The sequence below is a fragment of the Microtus oregoni genome, unplaced genomic scaffold (assembly GCF_018167655.1).
Source record: "Microtus oregoni isolate MIOR12 unplaced genomic scaffold, Mior012 000003F_ref0000135, whole genome shotgun sequence".
Taxonomy (NCBI): Eukaryota; Metazoa; Chordata; class Mammalia; order Rodentia; family Cricetidae; genus Microtus; species Microtus oregoni.
Window position 1 is genome coordinate 66,422,139 of NW_024543062.1, and position 20,617 is coordinate 66,442,755.

Below are 20,617 nucleotides of genomic sequence, written 5' to 3' on the forward strand. Positions count from 1 at the left end.
CTCGCTGTTCACTTTTGAATGGAAGTAGACTGAGTATGGGAATGGTGATCCAGAAGGAAATGGAGTCACTCAGGACAGCACTGAGGAAATTATATTTAGAAAGCTTCCCTTAGACAGTCATTGCAGTACATTGAGCTCCATAGAGACAGCGCCGGGGCAAGCGAGAGCCGGACGGGCACTGGGCGACTCTGTGCCTCGCGGACGAAAATCAACTAAACATGGGCAAAGGAGATCCTAAGAAGCCGAGAGGCAAAATGTCCTCGTATGCATTCTTTGTGCAAACCTGCCGGGAGGAACACAAGAAGAAGCACCCAGATGCTTCTGTCAACTTCTCAGAGTTCTCCAAGAAGTGCTCAGAAAGGTGGAAGACCATGTCTGCTAAAGAAAAGGGGAAATTTGAAGACATGGCCAAGGCTGACAAGGCTCGTTATGAAAGAGAAATGAAAACCTACATCCCCCCCAAAGGGGAGACCAAAAAGAAGTTCAAGGACCCCAATGCACCCAAGAGGCCTCCTTCGGCCTTCTTCTTGTTCTGTTCTGAGTATCGCCCCAAAATCAAAGGAGAACACCCTGGCTTATCCATTGGTGATGTTGCAAAGAAACTGGGAGAGATGTGGAACAACACTGCTGCAGATGACAAGCAGCCCTATGAAAAGAAGGCTGCCAAGCTGAAGGAGAAGTACGAAAAGGATATTGCTGCTTACAGAGCTAAAGGAAAACCCGATGCAGCGAAAAAGGGGGTGGTCAAGGCGGAAAAGAGCAAGAAAAAGAAGGAAGAGGAAGATGATGAGGAAGACGAAGAGGATGAAGAGGAGGAGGAAGAAGAGGAAGATGAAGATGAGGAAGAAGATGATGATGATGAATAAGTTGGTTCTAGCGCAGTTTTTTTTTTCTTGTCTATAAAGCATTTAACCCCCCTGTACACAACTCACTCCTTTTAAAGAAAAAAATTGAAATGTAAGGCTGTGTAAGATTTGTTTTTAAACTGTACAGTGTCTTTTTTTGTATAGTTAACACACTACCGAATGTGTCTTTAGATAGCCCTGTCCTAGTGGTATTTTCAATAGCCACTAACCTTGCCTGGTACAGTCTGGGGGTTGTAAATTGGCATGGAAATTTAAAGCAGGTTCTTGTTGGTGCACAGCACAAATTAGTTATATATGGGGACGGTAGTTTTTTTTTTTGTTCGTTTTTTTGTTTTTTTTTTTTCATCTTCAGTTGTCTCTGATGCAGCTTATACGAAGATAATTGTTGTTCTGTTAACTGAATACCACTCTGTAATTGCAAAAAAATTGCAGCTGTTTTGTTGACATTCTGAATGCTTCTAAGTAAATACAATTTTTTTTATTAAAAAAAAAAAAGAAAGCTTCCCTTAGGGGAAATATAAACAGCAGTTCCTAGATTAGTTACATACACATCCGTCCCTTGCTTCCCTTTCTTAGGTGTGGGAGGTCAGACCCAGGGCCTTGGATATGCCCCAGCACCAGATCCCTAGAACTTCATAACTAATCCTTCTGCACTCAATGGTGAGCAGGCACAGAATGGAAACTTAATGAAGTTGCAGTACACTGGAAGCTAAGGACAGGAAAGCTCTCCTTTCACCTTGAAGAGATAGATGCGTTATAGACACCAGGAAGCTCATGAAGGTAGGAAATACGGAGGAAAAGGGGCTGCAAGTTGGCAAACGTACTTGACAAAAACCTTTTAAATGACAGTGACAGTTTCAGAATGTTTTTATTTTTATGTAATTAGGCCAAGAATACAAAAAGTACTTTAAAGTTTTTACTCATACCTTTAAAAAATGTATTTTTAATAGATCTCCTTGATTTTCCAAAAACCCACAAAGCATAATAACTTTAAACAAAAGAATAAGATAGATTGGCAAGTCGAAAGTTAATATAAACTCCAAGCTGCAATAAATACAAATGAAAAGTCTAAGACTGGGTATAGTGGTGCACACTGTTAATCTCAGTACACAGGAGGCAGGGCAGTGCACCTCTGTGAGTTAGCGATATCCTGGTCTACAGAGAGTCCCATGCTAGCCAGAGCTATATAGTGAGACCCTGTCTGTCCAAAAAAAAAAAGACATAAGAAGAAAGGGAGGGAGGGAGAGGGAGGGAGGAAGGAAGGAAGGAAGGAAGGAAGGCAGGCAGGCAGGCTGGCTTATAGATTCTGCTTAAATTTTTTTTTTTCTGATTGCTAGAAGTGGTGGTGCACGCCTTTAAATCCAGCACTTGGAGAAGGAGGCAGAAGGATCCCTGAGTTCAAGACCAGTCTGGTCTATAGAGCGAGTTCCAGGACAGTCAGGGTTACATAGAGAAACCCTGTCCTGAAAACCAAATAAATAAGTTAAAAAATTTAAACTAACAATTGACTTTATCATATACTTGGATCAGCAGTCAGTATTATTCTGATAATTATTAGGACACTCTCTTTCAATTCAGCTCCTTATGTTAAAGACTAAAGTATTCAATAAAGATTCAATATTATATTCAATTGTTACTTCTCTATAACTAGGTATTTAGAAAACAAAACGGTGGTGTGGCGAGATGATTTGAATGGAAAAAGAAAAGAAAAAAGGCTCCCACTGACCCAGACATTTGAATACTCAGGCCCTAGGTGCTGTCTGAGGAGGGCAGTCTTGCTGGAGGAAGTGTGTCACTGGGATGGGCTTTGAGGGCTGAGGTCTTTCCCCCCTGTGCTTTACTTTTCCTGCTTTGTGTTTGCAGTTGGTGATGAGAGCTTTAAGCTTCTTGCTCTGGCTGCCTGCTGCCACACCTCCCCCTGCTGGACCGCCCCCTTCTGGAACCACAGCAACAAAAATTAACTAACATAAGTGGGGAAGACCTATTTCAAAGATTTTTTTTTTTAATAATAGGAAATTAAAAAATCCAGGGCAAGCAAGAAAGGTCAGAAGGTAAAGGTATTTGTTCTCAAGGCTGACGACCTAGTTTGCTCCCAGGAAGAAGCCGTCTCAGAAGGAGCAAACTGACCCCTACTAACTGCATCTGACCTCCACATGTGCTCACACATAGATAAATGCAGTGAAAATGTAAATATTCACATATAATTTTAAAAGTTTTCTGAGGCCTAAGAGTCACCTACCAGATTTTTTTCAGTTATACTATTAAATAAGTCTCAATTATTGGAATAATGCAGCAAAAAATTAATTTTAGGTTTCTTATTTGGAACTTAGAACATTTTCTCTCATTTTCCAGTGTGGTTCATTAAAAACCCATTTATGAAACAGTCACTTCAATATAAATTTCAATTACTTTTAAACTAAAATAGGCCTTAGTAGCATAAGTTATTGCAACTTAATTTATAAATCCAACTACAAAATTAAAAAACCCTCTTACATGTCAAAATATGATTTGATTTCATAGTAATTAACATGGACATGGTAACATCACAGTGGAGTCTACCTTGAGGTAAAGTCGGAACTAGATGAACTATCCATGACGTTTCTTTTGGCAGCATTCAAGACAGGTACTGAGGGCACATCTTTCACAGGCTCAGCTAGAATGAACAACACAGCTTCAAATTGTGTGCTCAAATTATTTATAACACTATGTTAGACATTCTCAGCCACAGTAATCATTTAAATTTTACTTTCTCTCTCCCTCATTACTTATAAAGTAATCATGGCTCTCTCTCGCACACACCCTCCCCCACCAGTGCATTCTACTGATCAAACCTAGGACCCCAGAACTGCCCTGGTTCTCTTTAAATAACTCCTTCTAACAGAAATGTACCCTTAAATAATTTCCAAAAGTTCAAAAGAATTTCTTGATAGACTTTTAAAAATCCAGTCAGGCGATGGTGGCGCACGCCTTTAATCCCAGCACTCGGGAGGCAGAGGCAGGCGGATCTCTGTGAGTTTGAGACCAGCCTGGTCTACAGAGCTAGTTCCAGGACAGGCTCCAAAGCCACAGATAAACCCTGTCTCGAAAAACCAAGGAAAAAAAAAATCCACTTAAGGTTAATGGGGGGGGGGGGAGGGGGTACCATAAAATAAATACAGGTATTCAAAATAAGGATAACCTGAGTGCTTAATCTTGTGAAAGTTTTCATAAAATTTTAGACATACCAGATCAGTTTCGGTTTTGGTTTTTATGAAATAGCTGATAATTTGATAGTTAATTAAAAACGATCAGATCTCTTCACTGGAAACAAAAAAGAACCACTATGTCTTGCTTACATACTTTAAGTAATTCTAGAAGAAAGCAACTTGATTTTGACTGATGTTTAATGCAAAAGCTTTGTTACTGTTAAGTGCTGGGCTTCAGATGAAACTGCAAAAACTACAAGTAAAAAGTCACACTAATTGCAAAAATACTGTATAAATATTGGTTACGACAATTATTAAAGGTAAGTGACTTTCATGAATGGCCTTAAGGATCTCAGCTCCTTTCCAGGTACTCTTCATCAGCTACTGCTCGGTGTGGAGAATCTGCTTTAAGTGGTTTTGAGAAATCAGGAGAAATCAAACACAAATTCTCTCACAGTGCAGAATCTTGCCTGAGATCAGCACACTTTATAAAGTAAGACTATACCCACTAGAATGATATGCCTTTCTTTTGCTATTATAGCCTGCCCTCCTCTTAGTTCCTAATCTTTTCGTCCTCCTTTTTATCCCTGGGAAGGTTGAACTTAACTACAGTGATTAGAAAAAGGAAATGTAAACCAAGGAAAGCTGCTAAGTAGCTCGGAAACAGAATAATCACATTTTGTACAGGGTGCAGTAGGCACTGTAGCAGGAAGAACTGGCCCCCTATTTTTCCTGGAAGTTCTAAGCTTAGAAGAAATGTAGGAATATGTGTTTTAGACAGTCAGTTTTACATTTGCTATAGAAACAAAACAAAAATTCTTTTTTATTTTATTTTATTATTATTATTATTATTTTGCTTTCTGCCAGTAAAGAAGCTTGAACCCAAGGCTATATGCAAGCTAGGCAAATACTCCACCACCAAGTTGTGTTCCCAGCCATTGCCAGTAACTCAAAGTCTTTCTTTATTCCTAGGGACCTTTACAACAGCCCTCTTATTTCTTGTTCATTTATCGTAATTGTCCTGTAATAACAAAGATTGTCAGTTTAAAAAATAGATCCACAAAGTGTTTCATGATTTAACAGAATCAAGTTGTTGATAAGGTCAAGTCCTGATGTGACTCGAGTTCGGGTAACATGATATCAAAAACAAAGAATTTAATAGGAAATAGAAACTATGGATAGGAACGAAAGATATACAGCACCCAGTTTATGCTGTAAGTCCATGCCGTAAGATGTCAAATACAGGAACTGTTTTTTCTGTTTCTTTCAGATAATTTGGTACATTAACTATTAAAACATTTAGACTTTAACCAAGGATAATATCTGGAATCTAAAATAATAAGTTTCTATTTAAAAGAATAACCAGATAAGAAGTATAAACTTCCCATTTTTCTACATTAAAAATAACAAAGACTGATTACCTCCTTGTGGACGAACAACACGTGGCTGTACAAATGACGGCTTCACAACTTCAAACCACCAAAAGAGTTCCGCCATGAACACCAAATAATTACTCTACATAAGAGAGTTTAGAAAATTAAAAGAAGCCCTAGGTAAAACCAGTCCAAGTGATAAACAAATATGCTTTATTTTCTAAAACACAGATTTGAATTCTACTCATTCACTATTAGAAATATTCACTATGCTTTATTAAGCCTAGAGTAAAAGCTTAGCACCTGTAAACACACACATTCAGATCTCTGATACTTTGTTTTATAGCAAATCTCCCAGGCATCACTATCTCTAGCTATGCAGAACTCTGAGATAACAAATGTCCTTTTCTTCCAGTGCAAATACAAACAAATGGCATTGAGTTTTTGCCATTAAAAAATGTAAGAATTTTTTTGAAAAGTAATTAAATGTCATTTAAATATTATATCCACATTTGATAATGCTAAATTCAATAGTAATCCACATGCTGAGCAATATCAAACTCTATAGATTATTATGACTAAAATAATCTATAAATGGATAAAAACATTGTTTTTATTATTTAATGCACCCTTCGAATTTTTAAAACATTAAGAATAGCAATATTTTATTTATACTTGAAAACACAAATAATTCTTTAAATGGCTTAAAGGAATTCTCAAAAGCATACTTCTGTAAGACTATACTGATATGGGCCAATTCTGTATTCTGTCAATTATGTTTTAAATAAATGCTGATTGGTCAGTAGCCAGGCAGAAAGTATAGGCTGGACCATCAGACAGGAAGTAGAGGCAGGGCAAGGAGAACAGGAGTATTCTGGGAAGAAAGAAGCTCTTTCCCCAGTCCTTCCCAGACCATGGAAGAAGCAAGATGTGACCGAAAAAGGTACTGAAGCCATGAGGCTAACATAGATAAGAATAATGGGTTAATATAAGTTACAAGAGTTAATAAGAAGCCTGAGCTAATGGGCCAATCAGTTTTATAACTTATGGAGATGGTCTGTGTGATTCTTTGGGGCTTACTGGCTGTGGGGACTGGGCAGGAAAGAAACCCCAACAAGTAGGCCACCATGTTACACTATACACATAATAAGTAACTTACTTATATACATACATATATGGTTTGGTTTTTGTTGGGGAATACTATTTTGAGGTGTGTTACTTTTGTTTATGCTGTGGAACATTTCCTTAATGATGTAAAGATGTGCTGCTTTTGTTTATGCTGCATTTGTTTAACTCTGAAGCTGTGATTGTTTGCCTGTCTAAAAGCACCTGATGGTCCTAATAAAGAGCAAAATTTCCAGTAGCGAGACAGGAACAAGGGTAGGTGGGGCTGGCAAGCAGAGAGTTTAAATAGAAGGAGAACTATGAGTAAGAGGAACAAGAAGAGAGGGCGCTAGAGATCAGCCACCCAGCCATCCATGGAGTAAGAGTGAAAGAACAAAAGGTCCAGAGGCAAAAGGTAATGAGATAATTTAAGTTAAGAAAAGCTGGCAAGCAGGGTGGTGGTTGTGCGCACCTTTAATCCCAGCACTCAGGAGGCAGAGATAGGCTAATTGTGAGTTCGAGGCCAGCCTGGTCTACAGAGCGAGTTCCAGAACAGCTCCAAAGCTACAGAGAAACCCTGTCTCAGAAAACAAGGAAGGAGGAGGAAGGAGAAAGAGGAGGCGGGGGAGGAGAAAAGAGGAAAAAAAGCTGGCAAGAAACACGCTAAGCTAAGGCTGGGTGATTATAAGAAAGAATAAGATTCCATGTGTTTTATTTAGGAGCTGGGTGGCAGCCCCCCAAAAAACCAAAAGAGTAAACCATCACACAACATTTTGGCATACCAACATGGGTCCCTATTTCCATGTATGACCTGTGAAAGCTGGGGGGGAAAGTATACGGCTCCTTTAAGAGTCTATGCCTGCTGGTGAGCCTTGAGTAGCAGTCTGTTAAGTAGGAACAAAAACAAAGTGAAAATGTCTGCCACGGCACAACCATCAACATCAGCTCAAGAGTTCTAGAAGTTCCTGATCACGTGCCTCAGACCTGGCTGCAAGCTTCAGGCTCGGTTTCCAGGGCCTGACCCGTGAGTGGGTGGAGCCAGCCTATAGAACATGCATAAATCAGGGGAGCTTAGCAGTCTAAAGTTTGTTTGGTCAAAAAAAGATTACAGATACGCAGTAAAAGAGGTCCAGACAGAAAAAACTTCTAATAGCTTCCACTGTGTTTTACAATGTGCGTAGGTTTAAGAAAGAAAATGGTTATAGCAGCTATAGAAAGAAAAAATAGTTTTAAAAAATAAAGTCTTTAAAGAGATGGTAAAAGAAAAAAGGCATGTAAAGATGGAAAATACAGTCTGTATACTATTGTGTTGACTTTTTGCTGAAAAGCAAAGGACAGCTGCTAAGAGACCTGGAATTGAAAGAAGGACTGTGGAAATAAACCAGCCTAGGTACTGTAGGAATGCCTTAACTCTGAAGAAAAAAAAAAAAACAGTCAATGTATTTGTAGGATGGAACTAGAAAGATGCACTGCTCTGGAGAAGTGGGTTTGCTTTTGTTTCCACAGGAAACAAGAGGCTGTGAATTAATTCCAGGTTGATATGGATCTGGTTTGATCAAGGAAGCCCTCCTGAATCTTGACAGGTGATATCTATCAACAAAGGTTATTTAAAGTGGTCTTCCCACTCAATTTTTCTCTCAGGAATCCTTGGGAATGTCTTCACCCATAATTAGCACGAAGCAATTTATAAAACACGACGTTCACATTCTCAAGAGAAATGGGGGAGTGGGTAGTTTTTGGTTATTTTGTCAGTCATAGATATTTGTTATATTCAGGAAAATATAGGATAAAAATACAACTACTAATCTCAGATCTTTTGCATTGGTATGGATTTTGCTATATTGATACATATTTAAAATCAATTTTGTTACACTGTACATATGCTTTTACTCTTCTTTAAAGGACTTGTGTATATTAATACAAATTTAAGGTCATTTTTGTAACAACACAGTGTATATATGTTTCTACTTGTTTAAAGGAGTTTTGTATATGAGTAACAATTTAAGGTTATTTTTGTTACAACATATTGTATATATGTTTCTGATCTTGTTTAAGGTATTGTACCTAGGCAATTCATTTTAAAATGTAGGGTAAAATTCTAGTTTTAAAAGCTATTATGAATTATTTAGGATAATCAAGAAACACAGATCAGTAGTCATCTTTAACAATCAAATTTGTAGATATGCTAGGTATGTTTTCCAGATCATATAGAGATATATTTTAGATAGTCTTCAAACCTTTTAAAGAACTGCAGAATATGGCATTTAAAATGTTTTGTTAATTAAGGGCTTTTCATGACAATAAGATACATCTGCTACTGGCATCAAAGAAGCTCCTTGTGGAGTTTGCTTTCAGTGTGGTAAGGCTAGCCACATTTGGGCAAGAAGCTGCTCTTGTCTGGACTGTTTGACAATATGTTGGATCAAGTGATCATGCAGGACTCACAGGAAAGTGACCACTGAACTTTGCCAAAACAAGGCAGGATGGTCCTTTAGGGTTCTTGTTTCACAGAAGAAACTGCCAGACACGCTGCAAGACAGAGGAAAGTGACTGAAAATGGCCAATATAGGCAGGACAGACAGTCTTTCAAATTTCCTGCTCCAGTAAAAAGTCTGCCAGACACTATGGGCCTGTGGGCTGAAGATGGATGACTTGCAAAGGAGCTTTGGGTGACTGTCCAGGCAGTCAGGTGTCTGTCATTTCTAGAGTTTTTGGAAGTTGTTTGCAATGCACTGTTTTTTCTATTACTTAAATAATATTATACCCTTCTGGTTCCTTGATGGAGTTGAAGAATGGATAGTATTAGCTGCAGTTTTCATTAGAAATGATAGAAAGTAAGTTTGGGTATAAAATTTTGGATTTACTAAGATAGGATGGATTATGGAGTATTTTCTTTAAATTTATCAGACACGAATTGGAATTCAGTGCTTTGTGAATGTAATATTTACTTGTTCTTATTGTATACAGTCTTACTAAGTTAAACTTTTAAATTTTGTTTAGAAAGAAAAAAAAGGAGAAATGGAATATTTTCAGGTGTGTTACTTTTATGTATTATACTGTGGAACATTTCTTCAATGATGGAAAGATCTGTTGCTTTTGTTTATGTTAATTTGTTTCTTTGCTATCTAAAATACTTGGTCTAATAAAGAGCTGAATGGCCAATAGCAAGGGACGAACAAAAATAGGCGGAGCTGGGAGGCAGAGAGAATAAACAGAAGGAGAACGTTAGGGGCCAGCCCTGCAGCCATGCACGGAGTAAGAGTGAAGGTAGGAGATAAACAAAGGGAAAGTCTAGAGACAAATAGAGACAAAAGGAGGACGGGATAAGTTAAGAGAAGCTGGCCAGAAACCCGCCACACTAAGGCCGGGCGTTTGTGAGAATAGGATTCCGTGTGTGTGTGTGTGTGTGTGTGTGTGTGTGTGTGTGAACTGGGTGGCAGGACTTTTATTTTTTCTTTATTTGAGACAATGTTGAACCCTGAACAGTGGAATTACAGATGTGCCCCTACTGTATAAGAATAAGGCCTATATGTTAAAATACACATGAAGAATAATTTCAATTCTAGATATTAAATATATTTCTAAAAGTAGAACTAAACAAAACCTGTTTTCCTCATAATGGCTATTATCTCTGGAAATATGGGGTGTTTTCTGATGTCTTGCCTTCTGCTTATCTGTTAATCATCCCATAAGCCACACTTAAAGGCCTAGAAAGGCCAGGCCTATGCTCTTTTCTATGTGTGTACTAGAACACAATGAATATTTACTGAAGAAATGTATAAATTGACCCATAATTACAAACGTAAGTCAGCAAAACAGCTGAGCCCTGACAAAGGCACCTCTGGTGTGACATTAACCTCACTGTCATCAAGACTGAGCTGGTGGGAACTGGAGAGATGGCTCAGCAGTTAAGAACACTGGCTGCTCTTCCAAAGGTACTGAGTTCAATTCCCAGTAACCATATGGTGGCTCACAACCATCTGTGATGAGTTTGGCGCCCTCTTCTGGTGTGAGGCCAGACATGGAGGCGAGACGTGGAGGCAGAATGTTGTATACAAAATAAATAAATTAAAAAAAAAAAAAAAAGACTAAGCTGGGAAGTGCCCAATGAGTAAAGTACTCTCCTGTCTCAGTCTGTGCGCGCATTTCCAGGGACAGCTAACCTAGCGGAGAAGAACAACCTAGAATGTGGCAACACCATGGTGGTGGGAGGGCTGGTAGCCCAGAAGGAACCAGCTAGCTCAGGTACTCTCTCTTGTTCACCACAAAGAAAGCTTAGCCCCTCTAGGCCTTCTCCACCATGGTGGTCCGCCTAACTAAAGACCAAAAATAACAGAACCAAGATGCCCATGGATCAAAACCTCTGACACTAAGTAGAAATAAATCCTTCCTCATCCTTTGTGATCATTATGACTCACACCTTTGCTTTATAATCTTTACAGTATACCCTAAAACCAAAGGATAAATTTTGTAAGTACTGGTTCTAGGTTCTACTCTGCTAGTACAGTTAACTAGGAGCTGACTTCATCTTTAGAAAAGACATCCCTTAAATGTGCAGTAGTTATCTGTCAGTAGAAAAGGAGTATTTAAGAGACTTGTTAAAAATTGTCCTAATAAATCATGGCAAAATCTAACCACAAGATGGCAGAGCAGGAAGAGATAACTTTTCTGGTAACTAAACTGGGGCTTATTTCATTATAAAATTATGATTAAATAACAATAAATTGGTCACATTCCAGAAATGGTACAACAGTAATTTAAAATAATCTTTCCCCAATTTGCTGTGAGACAGAATCTTACTATGTAGCCCTGGCTGGCCTGTAACTCACTATGTAGATCAGATTGGCTGGTAACTGAGATTAGCTTCTTTACTACCTGAGAGCTGGGGATAAAGGTGTGCCTCGCCACACCTGACCTATATGTAGCATGTATCTGCACATAGGTTTGTGTATGTGAGCACAAATGCCTGTGGAAACCAGGAAGTAGTGTTGAAGAAGTTAGAGGCAGCTGTGAACCAGTTAACATGGGTACCAGGAACTGAACTTGGGTCCTCTGGAAGAGCAGTACAGGCTTTTAACCTCTGAGCTAGATCTCCAACTCCCACCTCCTTTAGTCAAGAAGGTCAGATACATATTTAAACAGTGTAAACAACAAAGAATATATAGAATGGAGAAGTCTAGTAAATTTTAACACCTTCTCCCATATCTAGCACCACACTAAGAAGAAATTACTTTTATATTTATCCCAAAGATTCCTTTTCTGAGTCTATATAAAAATATCCCTCAGCATCTATCTGCAGTTGGTTCTAGGGCCCCGTATAGATACCAAAGACTTATGGATGTTTAAGCCACTTATGTAAGATTATGTAGTATATGCATAGAACTTATGTGTACCCTTCCATGGGGGGACCTGGCTTTCTCCCTTCACAATGTGAGTCCTGGGATCAAACTCAGGGTGTCGGGCTTAGTATGAGCCTTTACCAGCTGAGCCATCTTGCTAGCCCCCATAGAATAGTTAAAATCTCCTCTATATTACTTACTAGTAGTGAATACAATATGTAAATAGTTATTACACTGAGTCATTTAAGAAATAATGGAGTTTGATCCCTAACCCTGAAGAAAAAAAAAGACAAAGGTTTAAAATACACATGCACACACATATACACATACACGTATATACACACGCACGTAGTTACATTCTTGTGGACTTTACCCTCACTTAACAAAGCTCTTAGGGAGCTTTCTGTTTCAGCAAAAACAACAAAACTCTCAACTACCTTCCTTTAAATGGGTCAATCATATTACAAAACATTCATATTTATGCCTCTACTAAATGCATCATTCCTAACTTTTCAACAATAAAAGTAGTCCTTTACATGCCTTTCGATGGCCACTATCCCTTTAAAAAATAGTCTATCAAGTAGACTGTAAGGGAGCTAGGCTCCAACTAGGATACAGCTTGACCCTTCAATGCTTTTTGGTGGTGCTTAGGATCCAGTATAGGAACTTGCCCAGGCAATGTCCAACAGTCCTCTAAAGCAGCCATATCCCAGTTTGTATTTCTTTAAGAGAAAAGACAGTGCTCATTTCCCATACATTCCTAAACACCCACTATTAAAAGTTAAAGTAACAATGAGGAGCCCACGAGCATGGACCAAGCAACCTCTCTGGAGTTTAGAGCCTTAAGATAGTACACTAAATTCAAACTTGTAGTTGTGACAATTAAGCAAAAAATGCAGAACGTGAACAAAGACTTTTTGCTGACAATTACTTATTTTAATTAAGTTGATTTAAGGAAATATTTTTATATTTGGATCATGCTCAAAATGACCTAAATATCAGGATTATTGGAAAGTCTATATTCTAGTCTATTCTCTAAAATGGACAGGAAGGAACCCTACCAAACTTAATCTATAACATTTTTTAAACAAGTATATATCTTAGGCATATGAAAATATCATAGAAGTAGCACTTCACTTATATTTTATAGAAAATACTAGAAAAGTTGTTAGTAAGATATAAAGGAAATAATGGTGTAAGTAAACCTTCAGAATAGATTAATCAAGGTTTCTCTTTGATGTGTCAGAGTAGGGAGTGTGGTACCATTTGAGTCACTGAGATTAGTGAGTTCCTCATTTGGAAATGCTTTTATCATTGGCTCTATCTTCTGCCCTTTGGAGATCCTGAAATGGACATAGGAAAAAGAGGAGCTACTAAAGTATAAAAAGGCTCCAAGTATAAGACACTAGCTTATTCACGAGAGGAGCTCCTTAGCACTTCCAATAGGATTAGCACTGGAATTCTGGTTAGGCTCAACAGAAAATTGTTACTTCTAAGCTAAACTAAACATATTGTAACATCACTTATTCCTAAAGCTTTGAAACTGAAGCAGCACATGGAGCGACAAAATTAATAGTTACAATAGCCAAATTACTTAAGTGATCTACAGATTCAATGTGATCCTCAAAGTTCAATGACATTCTTTACAGAACTAGAAAAACCAATCCTGAAGAGCCAAAGTAATCCTGAGCAAAAAGAGCATTTGACATCTGACTTAAGAATCTATCAAAGAGGCTAAAGATGGCTCAGTGGGGTACAGTGGACCTAAGGCTGGATCCCCAGCATCTACATAAAAGCTAGGTGTGGCAGTCCTTAACTTCACATTCACAAACATCCCAACACAAACACACACATACGCACGCACGCATGCACGCACGCGCACATACCAAAGTGCTTCATTTGGTTCTCTAACTAAAAATTCTTCATTGAAATGAAGCTTCATTACTGTTTTGGTTTGCTGTTTATTTGCCAGGTGTTTCATCATGTCCCCAGGCATGAATTCAACTCATGCTTTGCCATTAGTTTCTAGAACACTAGGATTACTGGCATACACTCAAACCCAGCCTTAAAGGACGACTCTCAACTTCTGTTAACATTTACCTATGATCAAAAACCATTTAATGGTTCATAATCTACTCTGTCCACACCAAGACAACACATCAATTTTACATATAACTTTGTGTTTGCCTTCACAATCTAAAAGACTTGAAGCTAGCAATGGATACTTTAAAGAGAAAAAAAAAAATCAACCCAAGTTCTTTACTGATAAAGTTAATTTGTAAGTATTTATATTCATTTATTTTTGGAGACAGGCTTTGCTATAGCTCCACTGGCCTCAGACCCATTACAAAGTTCAAGCTGGCCAGGACCTCCTGATCTTCCTGCCCCCACCTTTCTATTGCTAGTACTTGAGATTCAACTTGGGCCCTTGTACATGATGGGTACTACTGCACCATTGAGATATACCCCCAGTTTGTTGCTACGATTTTTTTTTTTATTGCATGTTGCTACGATTTTTAAACTTTATCAAAAGGCAAAAAAAAAAAAAGATTTGATTTACCTTTATGGATGAAGCAGCATAAAGCATATCTTCCAAGCTGAAATGGCAGCAATGGTTTAAGTATTCTTGGCAAAATTCCTGAATCAGCTGTAGATTATACAAGCTATCGGCCAAAGACATGGTTTCTTTCAAACAAATATCTTCAAATAGAAAAGGGGATGACTTTGGGTTAAATATGAACACTTCATAACTACTGACAGTACAAATACACAATTATGTAGAACTGTTTAGCAAACATGTACTTATAAATAATAGCCACTAGACAAAAAGTTCTCAATTTTTTCTCAGAATTATACGTAAATGTTTTTTTAAAAAAAATCCTTCATTAGTTATGAAATGCTGTTGATTTAAATATTTTTGCCATCTATCCACAGTTCAGAGATATATCCCTGGAACACACTTACCCTCTAATCGGACAACACCAGGGCAGTAAAAATGAATAAGGGCAGCTAATGCACAGCCGTCTGTACCATCCTTCAACAGATTTTCTACCAATGGAATGCAAGGCAGTTGTTTAAGCAATGTTTGTTCCTTCCTGTAACGAGCCTACAATATAAAGAGATCTAAATAAATACTAAACAATGCAAAGAAAGCAAACATAAAATCCCACAGAATTGTAGTTATAGTTCTTAATAATATTAAGGAACTATAAATCAGGAGAAACAAGAAATACCAACTACTCACCTTTTGGCAATAATACTATATACCAAGGTTAAGTTTACAGCAACAATACTAATTCAAATCATATGCAATATAACATTTTAACAATGATATCAAATGGCATTTAGTTTATAGTAGTTACACAATCACAAAACAGATCTGAACACTACATTCAAATCAGTTCTGTTCATTTACTGATTAAAATTTTATTTACTATTAGACTTAATCAAGACTAAAGTTCCTACACAAAAAGATAGCTTTTGAAGAGCAAAGGAATCATTTGAGCAGAAATAATTATAAGAATTATCAAAATTGGAGAGGAGCAGCTAGCTAGTCCTATCAACAAAGGAGATCTGGAGTCAAGAAACAGCACCAAAGCATTCTGCTCCATCATCTGAACATCGGGGTACACGCACCAGACTTTGAACCAGGAACAGAGCCAAGTGGAAGGATCCTGCTCCCCTCAGAAAAACAAAACTTGGATTTCTAAAAATAACTTGATGTGACTGGATAAAAATGTTAAGACAGAGGCCAGTGTGGTGCCGGCAGTAGAGTGCACAGCTTTAATCCCAGCACTTGGGAGGCAGAAGCAGGCGGATCTCTGTAAACTGGAGGCCAGCCTGGTCTACAGAGCGAGTTCTAAGACAGCTAGGACTACACTGAGAAACCTTGTCTCTAAAATCAAAATAATAAAATAAAAATACAAATGTTAAGACAGACCTCTAAGAATGAAAACTGCTGTAAAAAGTTAAGAGAAAAACTCTGAAGCCAATTTTACCTGCACTTACATCCTGGTTCTGCCATTAGCTGTGACTTTGGACAAGTTACTTAAACTCTCATTTCTCATTTTCCTTATCTGTAAAACGGGGATAGTAAAACCTACTTCATAGTACCACTGGGAGATTTAAAAAGATGCTGGGCACACAGAAGCAGTCACTGCAGGCTAGCTGTCATTTGCTAGAAGCTCCACTACAGGCAAGACAAATAATGCTTATAATTCACTGACGGCACATAAAGCCTTTTATTGGCAAAATGTATGATTACAGAGGCTATTTCTATTTAGAAGTCATTTTAAAAAGATTTATTTTGTGCATATGGGTGTTCTGCCTGCATGTAAATATGTACACCATATGTATGCTTGCTCTCTGTGGGAGCCAGAAAAGGGTTATATCCCTTGGTACTTGAGTTACAGAAGGTTGTGAGCCAGCATGTGGGTTCAGGGAGTTGAACATGGTTCCTATGCAAAAGTAGTAAGTTCTCTTAACTGCTGAGCCATCTCTCCAGTTGCAGGTGACAGTTTTACAAGAGAACAATTTAAATATTTTCTTTCAAGTCTATCTAAACTCTCACCTCTGCAATTTATAAATTAAAATATAATTGTGAAAAATACTTGAGGCTAAAAACAGAAAATTTCAAATTTATTGAACAAAGCACTTAATACATGAAGGTGCATTAAATTCTTTTAAATGACATCCTCCAGAAAACATATGCACCAGTGAAGAAAAAGGTATTTATTTCTGCTTCTCTTTCCCTCAATCCCGACTGACAAGAATCACGGAACACGTTTTCCTCTTGAAAAGAAATATTTGGAGGAGTGCAAGGCAGACATTATAACTTTCCCTACATTCAGAAAATAATACATGTACAATTTTTTTTATATGGATTACACTTTCCCTTCCTGTTCTCTTTTTGGGGAGAGGGGGCGTGTCAGTACAGCTTACACTGTACAGATCTCAGTCCTCCGGCCTCGGCTTCTGAATGCTGCTGTTGTGAAGCGTCTTGCATAGCCTAATTGAGACTCTTTGATCACTGACTTTTACATTGGCCCTAAAAAACTGAATTTTGTTGCTGAGAAATAATTTAGAAGAGAGGGAAGAAAAGAGAAGAAGAAAGAAAATCACCCAGTGGTAAGCTCACTTTCCAGGTAGGGAGCACTGCTCCATACCCATCTTCCTTGCTCTGACCTCCAAGCAGGAGAGCTGGACTGAACCAGCTTAGCATCACCAGCAAAACTGGTTTCATTTCTTCTACTCCCTTTGTCAATTAGCACTTATGGATAAGGAGTGTGTGTGTATACACTCACAGTAACAATGACTGTCTATGGTTTAGACAATTATGAGGAGCAGGTCAAAGCATTTTACTAAAGACTATATCCTGTAAAATCCACTGAGCAAATGAACTTTAACATTTGTTAAATGTCTGTACAGTTCCCAGGTAAGTTATCTACAGTCTGTGAGCTATAGGGAATCTTTTTCTTTCTCTCTCCCTCTCTCTCCTTCCCTCCCTCCTTTCCTTCCTTCCCCCCCACCCCCCTGGTTTTAACTGCCCATTCTTAATCCTGAGATATTGATCATCAGGTGAAATCAGAGTTTCACAGTTTAGGTACAATACTGGTGAGGACACATAAGCTTCTGATTTTTCAAATAGTGAAGTGCTATCTTCAATTAAGGTATAAAGAAAACAATTCTGCGAAAAATAATTCAAACATGCAGACAACTTACACATGGGATTATTCAAATTCACTTTTAGGAAAACTGTTAATAGCAGAAAGATTTGTACCCATGGGTTGTTTTACCCACTGGCATTACTAATAATGGTTTATGAATGATGTGATAAGCAAAGGTGTTTATGCTTTAATTTTCCATTTTATATGATGGAAGTATATTAAACCTAATCTCTCTACTCGATGACAAACAAATTTGTATGAGGTAGTGATAGCACAAGCTATAAACAATTCCACCAATACCATCACAATTATGGAGAGAAAAGCGAAGTAGTGAGGAAAACTTACTGGAACCAGTTTCCAAAACCATTTGGAAGGAGACTTCAGAGGAAGCAGCGGAGGGAGAAAAGACAGAGCAGGAGGTGAAGGAAAAGTCATCAGAATCATCCATAGCAGGCTACAGAGGGCTCCTGACAGTGGGCTCTCCAGTCACAGTGCTCACGTGTCCTATGACTGGCACTTCAGTTAAAGCTCACGAATCCCTAACACCAAGACCAGCGCCATCTCCTCTCCTTTGCTCTCCCCAAACAGAATCACATTTTAGGACACTGAGAGTATTTTAGCAACAAAGAGTTCTAGTTCAGAGATTCAGAATCACATATTGCACCTACAAATAAATAAATATATCCATATTATTAAAGTAAAAAGAATGTAAGGTTAGATTCTTAGATACTGGGAGACCAACTGGAAGAAAGGAATATTCTTTCTGAAGGGGGAAAACCACTCCAATAAACAGAAGCCTAAAGTAAAGAGCAATGTAGCTGAAGTGCCGGGGAATATAATGGCTAATAATTTTTGCTATCTAAGGGTGTTCTACAGAATATCATTTTTTATCCTTTAAAACCTAAATTCAGTAAGCCTCTAATCTCAGTAGAAATCAATCACTAATGGTTATTTTGCATTTCCTAGAACAGTTCTCGCATCTCTAAAATGTATGACTACCCATCATAACCACTCTGCACTGCAGTGTGTACCTTTTGACCTCCTGGAGCTTCAGCTGTGTGATGCTCTTTAGACTTTTGTTCTTGTTCCATTATGTCTTTCAAGTGTTCATTCACCTTAAAAAAAAAAATATATATATATAAAAAAAATCAATGTGAATTTGCATTAAAATACAGCAACAAAATCACATGGTTAGATGACTAATATCAAGTACAAGTAACAGACAAATAAAATGTCATTTTTAACTAGAAAATAGTAACTTTATTTAAAACTCTAACATCAGCTCCATAAATTAACAGTACATGTTGAGCACCTTTTTGCTAGAAATTGGAATGTTCTAGTTCTAGTAAGAGCTTAGTATACTTGTAACATGCATTATACTACTAGGTATTCAACACACAAAGCCCATCTGAGATAATAATTATAAGTTCTGTACAAAACATAAAAAGCAAGGCTGGAGTACATATACAGCTCAATGACAGAGCATGAGGCAGCACGTGTGAGACCCTGTGTTCAACCCACAACACCAAATACATACATTTATGCATGCATGCATTGCATGCATGTAAAAACCTGGTAAAGATAAACAAAGGCAGGGGAAAGAAGGAAAGACTCTGGAAGAAAGTGAACACAGCGGACTCCATTTCATTTCATTTTAACTGACTTGACATAGCCTATGATCACCTGGAAAGAGTTCCAATGAATGCACTGGGTTGGCCTGAGGACATGTCTACGGGAGACTGTCTAGTTGCTGCACCACTGGCAGGAGCAGGGAGGTGGTATGGTGGGAAAGTGTGTGTGTGTGTGTGTATGTGTGTGTGTGATGAAATGTGTAAGAGTGGGGATAGCAAGTTGAACACAAGCAAGCAAGCAAGCAGCATTCATTTATTTCTCCATGCTCTTGATTTTGAGTTTGATGTGACCACCCCACAATGATGCCAGGTTATTTTATCATAGCGACAGAACTAAAACAGGTCGTGTGGTCTCCCCACAGCTGACACAGAGAAGAGTGATTAGAACTTAAGCAGAAACATAGTTTCACTGGCTTGAAGAATCAAAGAGAAATCTGACATTATCAGATTAGCTGTATGTGAAGAGCATCCTGGGAAGGATGAGATCACAGTTACGGAAGACCAACTAATGCTATGACCCTTTAGTACAGTTCCTCAAGTTGTGGTGAGCCCCAACCTAACAGTTTTTGTTGCTACTTCAAAAGTGTAATTTTCTGCATGGACGGGCTTTGTGGGAGCCCAGTCTGTTTGGATGCTCACCTTTCTGGACCTGGGGGAAACAGGGAGGACCTTGGACTTCCTATAGGGTAGGGAACCCTGACTGCTCCTTGGACTGCAGAGGGGGGGAGGGGAGTGGAGGGAAGTGGGAGGAGGAAAGGAGGTGGAAATTTGCAATAAAAAATAAATTAAAAAAACAAAACAAAACAAAAAACAAAAGTGTAATTTTGCTACTGTTATGAGTCATAATGTAAGTATCTGATATGCAACCCCCAAAGAGTTGAGAACCACTGGTCTACCTATAATTTAGTCTCAAAATTTTGGCTACACTTTGGACTATATATGCTTTAAAAAGAAACCACAGACCAAAGGGAAAAAAACACCTGCTGGGAGGCCAAAGAAGTGCCACTGGAGGGAAGTCTGGTGTTTAGATTACATCAAATAAAGGAAAGCTTTAGTAACTACCTCAGATTTTCCAAAGACACTTCAGCATGATAGCTTGTGCTTTAAAAGATGGCTGAGTTGAAAAGTATGCACTGGATCTGTCAGAATGGAGACCCTAAACTGACCAAGAGGAGCAATTTCAGAGTATGAATGAAGATGAGACAGCAGACAGAGGGCTGACCAATTAGGGAAGTAACACTTTGGGGAGTGTTCAAAGAATCAAATGAGGCTGTATGTGGATGGAGAAACACAAGAACAAGCTCCAGTGAGGACAATTCAGCTGGGAAGGAGAATGAGAAGTCACAGCCCAGTTAAGAAGGAACAGCAGGAAGATCACAGATCAGCATCAGCAGCACCTCCTGCTCCACACAGACCTACCCTGCAGTTTAACAAGTTCCCATATGAAATTACA

At 38.3% G+C, this 20,617-nt stretch overlaps 2 protein-coding genes across 6 annotated transcripts in view; one reads left to right on the forward strand and one right to left on the reverse strand.

The window, feature by feature from the left end:
- Positions 1–20,617, reverse strand: part of Camsap2 (calmodulin regulated spectrin associated protein family member 2) — an 85,946-nt gene that overhangs the window by 19,662 nt on the left and 45,667 nt on the right. For 3 of the 5 annotated variants that reach the window (XM_041649222.1, XM_041649221.1, XM_041649225.1), the window contains exons 4-9: positions 18,565–18,648; positions 17,879–17,911; positions 14,832–14,973; positions 14,428–14,567; positions 5,473–5,566; positions 3,426–3,519 (exon numbers count right to left, since the gene is read on the reverse strand). In XM_041649222.1, the coding sequence (XP_041505156.1) occupies positions 3,426–3,519; positions 5,473–5,566; positions 14,428–14,567; positions 14,832–14,973; positions 17,879–17,911; positions 18,565–18,648 (587 nt within the window). The remainder of the gene's footprint in view (positions 1–3,425; positions 3,520–5,472; positions 5,567–14,427; positions 14,568–14,831; positions 14,974–17,878; positions 17,912–18,564; positions 18,649–20,617) is intronic. The other 2 variants (XM_041649224.1, XM_041649223.1) reach the window with 1 other exon arrangement.
- Positions 125–1,209, forward strand: LOC121446550 (high mobility group protein B1). Its single transcript, XM_041649226.1, has one exon. The coding sequence runs from the start codon at positions 219–221 to the stop codon at positions 864–866; it is 648 nt and encodes a 215-aa protein (XP_041505160.1). The 5' UTR covers positions 125–218; the 3' UTR covers positions 867–1,209.